This window comes from Phaseolus vulgaris, chromosome 1, assembly GCF_000499845.2.
Source record: "Phaseolus vulgaris cultivar G19833 chromosome 1, P. vulgaris v2.0, whole genome shotgun sequence".
Taxonomy (NCBI): Eukaryota; Viridiplantae; Streptophyta; class Magnoliopsida; order Fabales; family Fabaceae; genus Phaseolus; species Phaseolus vulgaris.
Window position 1 is genome coordinate 8,717,571 of NC_023759.2, and position 5,520 is coordinate 8,723,090.

Sequence of the window (5,520 nt, forward strand, 5' to 3'; positions counted from 1 at the left end):
AGTTTTATATAAAAAATCATCCCAACTATTCTGTAAGAAAAGGTTTTTTAATTTCTTATATTTTAATTATTTTAATAACTTCATGAGTTTCTAAATTAAATTTATGAGTATTCTTTTATATTTATAAGAATTGTATATGCAATGAATGTTTAATTAAACTCTTTACTTAAATGTAGCCTAAATTAAACTCTCTTTTTTTCTAATGTATACAATTTTTTTTAATCTATCAAACTAGTTTCCTTTATATTTATTGAAATTCAATTGATTTCATTTCTAAATAAAAAAAATAGGATTTAGTATTTATATCAAAAAATTAAAAATTAGTGTTATTATAATTACTGATCAATGAAAATATCTATAAAAAAAACGAGGAGAAGGAAAAAATTTTATTTTTTTATGATAAAAAATTCATTTATACCTTTCACAAGAAAAAAAAAAAGCAAAAAACCCGGGATTGGTATCTCCCATATCATATTATTTAATAATTATATAACAACTGAAAAATCTTACATCATATCATATTACTAGTAATTCACTGATTTTCTTAAATAGAAACCAATTTTTATATACCAAAATAATTAATTAAAATAATAATTAAATTAGAGATCATTTTAAAAATTAAAAAAAAATTTAAATTAATTTATATTATTGTGTTAAATAATTTCTAAATTGGTATTTAATTAACAATCAAAATTTTAACTATCAATTATTTAGATTCTAAATTTGGTAGTAAAACTTTGATTGTTAATTAGATATCAATTTAGAAATCATTTAACAATAATAGAAACTAATTTAAAAACCAAAAATTTATTTAATCCCTAAAATGGTCTCTAATTTAGTCACTATACCAATTAATTATTTTTTGTCTCTAAATTTAGTTTCAATTTCTTGATTATGCTAGCGATTACATGATTATTCCTTAAAAATATCTTTTCATTTCACTCGCTTATAATAAGTCTTCTCATTTAACACTCTCTAGATATACATTAAGTTTGTTTCCGTTTCATCATTCAAAATAAATATTATTTATAACTATAAATAGTAATTGTAATCTCAACTTTTTAAAACCAAAATTTTCATCTTTCTTTTTCCCTTTGAAAATCCCTATTCTATCAAACAAACAAATTCTAGCTTCACTACCAAATTCTAGCTTTGAAAGTCATGTGCTTATGTATATCACAGACTTCAATGCAAATTAATTACGTGTCGTCCAAATCCAGCACCAAACCCAATTTAACAAGTCACACAACCACACCCTACCCCTTTCCTACCCATAATTCTTAACTCTATAGATAACAAACCACTTAAATAACAAAATGAAAATTTCAAAAAAAATGCCATAAACCATAGCAATTAAATGACCATGAGAGTGTGTAAGGAGACCAATGGTTAAGAAAGTGCGACAACTAACAAAGCCAAATCAAACATCATGTAAAAGTTACTTCGGTTGGCTTTGTCACTTTCCACTGTGCCCCTAAGAAAGTTTCTTATCCGCAAACCTGTTATGGCATGTTGCTACCTCTTCTCTTACTTTTATCTTTGCAACCCTTTCATCTACTCCATTTCACAAGTTAGAAGACCAGAGAACATAGAAGAGAGAAAAGGGATTCTGAGAATATGGGGAGGGGAAAGATTGAGATCAAGAGGATCGAGAACTCGAGCAACAGGCAAGTTACCTACTCTAAGAGAAAGAATGGGATCCTAAAGAAGGCTAAGGAAATCACTGTTCTATGTGATGCACAAGTTTCTCTTATCATCTTCGCTGCATCTGGAAAGATGCATGACTACATCAGCCCTTCTACCACGTAAGGATCTTGATGTTTCTGTATAGCTTCTTCTCGTGTTTCTCATGTCAAAGTTTGTTCTTTGTTTTCCTTTTAATTTCTGTTCTTGATTCATAAAGGGTAGTTTTATCAAGGGACCAGGTGCATGGAAATAGTACTATTTGATTGATCTACAAATTAAACTCTTACTTTTTGGTTTTTGTTTTGGCTGATGAAGGTTGATTGACATATTGGAGAGGTACCACAAGACCTCAGGGAAGAGGCTTTGGGATGCCAAGCATGAGGTTGGTTAATATGTAGCTCCTATTTTGTGTTTGCTTTCAATTTGTCCAAAGGAAAATATGACCTACTTTTGCTAAAAATATGCTATGGAACATGAACTATGAATTCTCTGAGTAGATCTAAATTTGGGTTGTACCTTCTCCCTATATATGAGTATTATATTGTTTTTTATTATTATCAAAAAAGAGAAGCAGGAACTACAAGAAATGTAACATCTATGAACAGATCTGGCAGTAAAACGTTACTCACTTGCTTACTTTTTTCCTTGCAAAAAAATGAAACAGCAACTGAACATATATGTATAGGAATAAAGACTTTCTATGCAAATTAACGTCTTTCACACTTGATGAATCTCTCCATTGTCTGGCATTAGAACCGGCATAGAGAGAGTCAGATCTACTCCAAATAGCCCTTTTGAGAATTTCTGGCTTTTTTCAACATCGTATACTCCCTTCTATTTTCTATGTTTTTTTTTTCTAAAGAAAGACAAATAGTGTTTTAGGGTTTGTGACAACTAATGTTGTTGAACTCAGAACCTAAACAGCGAAATTGAGAGACTCAAGAAAGAGAATGACAGTATGCAAATTGAGCTCAGGTATATTATTGTAACATTAATTGCACCTTTTAAAGTCATTTAACGATCTTACTTCTCTCTATCTCTCTCATCACCTTTCACCAACTTATACATTACAGGCACTTGAAGGGGGAAGACATAAACTCTCTGAACTACAAGGAACTCATGGCCTTAGAAGATGCCTTAGAAACTGGCCTCGTCAGTGTTCGTGAGAAACAGGCAAATGAATCTTCAAGAAGCTAAATTTTTAAGTTTTCCTGGCTTCTATTTAGAAAGGTTTAAAAACTGAATATAATTAAAATATGTAGGATTTGTTTAACTAAACTTCTTCCTAAATACTTGCAACAAAAGTGAAAAGAAAAAGTTGAAATAAACTCTTCAAAACTAAAACTAATTCATGAGTATAAAATTTTATTCTGAAAAAGCCAATATGAATTATTTTCTACAAAAAAATTAATGTGTACAACAGTTTTACTTCATAGAATAACTTTTTTATTCTCTTTTCTTATAAATGTTTATGAAGAAATTAATTTAAATATAACCATATATAATATATAACTTCTATTGATAAGGGGTGTACTTAATGTCCATGGTAGCTAATTCAGTTTATTTTGTGCACTGAAAACTCGAATAGAAGAAAAACATTAAACAATATATACATTATCTGACAGATGAACTTATTTTTTCTCTGCAGATGGATGTGTACAGGATGTTCCGGAGAAATGTATGTGTAATTGAAATCTTTGATTTATGCTATTATAATATTGCAAAAGGAACTTGATAACTTTTTCTGGTGATTGCTGTTCAGGACAAGATCTTGGAGGAGGAGAACAGGGAACTTAATTTTCTCTGGGTAAGTAATACATTACACACACCCACTCTTTCAATGCTGAAAAATGATTTTGTTTGAGCATTAAATTAATTTTGTATTGTGTTATTTGAGCAGCAACAACGTTTGGCAGTGGAAGGAGCAAGAGAAGTGGAGAACGGGTTTGATGAGAGCGTGAGGGATTACAATTCCCATATGCCATTTGCCTTTCGTGTGCAGCCCATGCAGCCAAATCTTCAAGAAAGGATCTGATACAACAACACTGCTATGCCCTATCCATCTTCGTCTTTTCATCACAACCTTATCTGCATCTCACAACTCTTTAACTATCTTGCTATCTGTTTCTTAGTAATAAACAACTCAACTTCCCTTTCTCATTCTACTCCCTATGCGTCTTCAACCTTCTCACTTATCTCTCTTTCTCTCACACCTTCTCAATTTTCTTCTCTCCTGATTTTATTTTAAAACATCTTATTTTTTTTATGATATACTATTTCCTCAATCAAACAGTTTAATTTAGGCTCAAAATCAAGAATTGAACTAAATAAAATATAATAGTATGCATTTAAAATAATTTAACCTCAAACAAACGTATGAGTATGTTTCTCTTGAAAGTGTTTTGCGGCTTAATTGTATTTTTCCTAAACAAAGTAAATTGAATCCAATTTTTAACGAAATTATAACTGCTAATATAATAATCAAACAGATAATTATTCAAGAGAAAGGTCAAAAGTTAGCTAATTTTTTTCACATGAATTGTCTTCCATGCAAATAATACGAGAGAAATGGCTGTGGAAATGAAATACAGGGAATTTTTTTTCTCTATTTGGATAATATATGCTTTCAAGAGACCTTAGATTCGTCTTTGAAGGAATTTTGTAGAGGTGCAGATTCTATTGAAATTAAGTTGTTTATGATATTAATAAATAGTTTTAAAATTGATATCTAAATAGTTATCAATGTTTTAACTTCCAACTTTAGAATTTAAAGTAGTTAGTAATTAAAACATTGACGGCTAATCGAATACCAATTTAGAAACTAATTTATAAATTTATATCAATAATAGAAATCAATTTAGATACCAAAAACTTGTTAGTCTCTAAAATAATATATACTTTACTCAATACAATGATTAATTATTTTGTCTCTAAAATTGATTTATATTTAATGATTTTCTTCTAGTTCATTATGCAATATCTTTTCATTCTTTTGAGGTAGAAGTTCTTCATCAAGAATCCTTCTTTCGAAGAGGAACAAAGTTTTGAATTTCTTCTAATAAATTGCACTTTGAGGAAAACACATATTAGCTGCCAAAGAAAATTGAAGGCACGTAATGGACATTATTACCATGGGCTCAACCCACACAAACCAAGGACAAAAATAAAAGAGTAATGTGGGCTAAAGAAATGATACACCTACACTAATAATTATAAAATTTATAACAATTAGTTAGCTTCCACATTAGGGATGCAAGATGTATAAAAAATAAATATTAAATGTAAGTTTAACTTACTATACCATTTTTGTGAAATTATAAAAAAGAATAAAATAATAATAATAAAAGTTAATAAAAGTTAGCATCCAAAACATGAACACAAACCATAGAGGCGGCGGATTAAAAAAGTAAATTTGTGAAGGTTCAGGTTTCACTCTCCCACCCTCACTTTTCACTTATTACGTGGAATCCCTCTATTTTGGCCTTTTGTTATTGTTATAACTTCTTGAAGGTAACTTATAATCCTAAAATTTTTGGTATTTATCTCCACATTGATATTCTAAATTGTGGAAAGATTGAAGAAATTCGAAGGCACGTCTTTAATTTCAGAAAATCAGGTGTGTGAAAGTATTGTTCTGGAAAAAATGTAGTAACACGAATAATTTTATCTCCATTGTGTTGCCATTGATCGTCATGATTGGTCTAAAAAAATAGAGTCATTACCCATTGGCCCAATAATAAAACAGAGATCCATGACAGGGAACCAAAAAGATAATGATAGACCTATACTTTGTTGCACTAACAATTCTGGAATCCTAGATCTTATCAAACAAAA

The 5,520-nt window shown here is 29.4% G+C and overlaps 1 protein-coding gene across 1 annotated transcript; it reads left to right on the plus strand.

The window, feature by feature from the left end:
- Positions 1 to 1,542: 1,542 nt before the first annotated feature.
- LOC137813485 (agamous-like MADS-box protein MADS9) lies at positions 1,543 to 3,849 on the plus strand. The gene is made up of 7 exons (XM_068615775.1): positions 1,543 to 1,805; positions 2,002 to 2,068; positions 2,600 to 2,661; positions 2,760 to 2,859; positions 3,335 to 3,364; positions 3,449 to 3,493; positions 3,587 to 3,849. The coding sequence occupies exons 1-7, from the start codon at positions 1,618 to 1,620 to the stop codon at positions 3,719 to 3,721; spliced, it is 627 nt and encodes a 208-aa protein (XP_068471876.1). The 5' UTR covers positions 1,543 to 1,617; the 3' UTR covers positions 3,722 to 3,849.
- Positions 3,850 to 5,520: the final 1,671 nt, after the last annotated feature.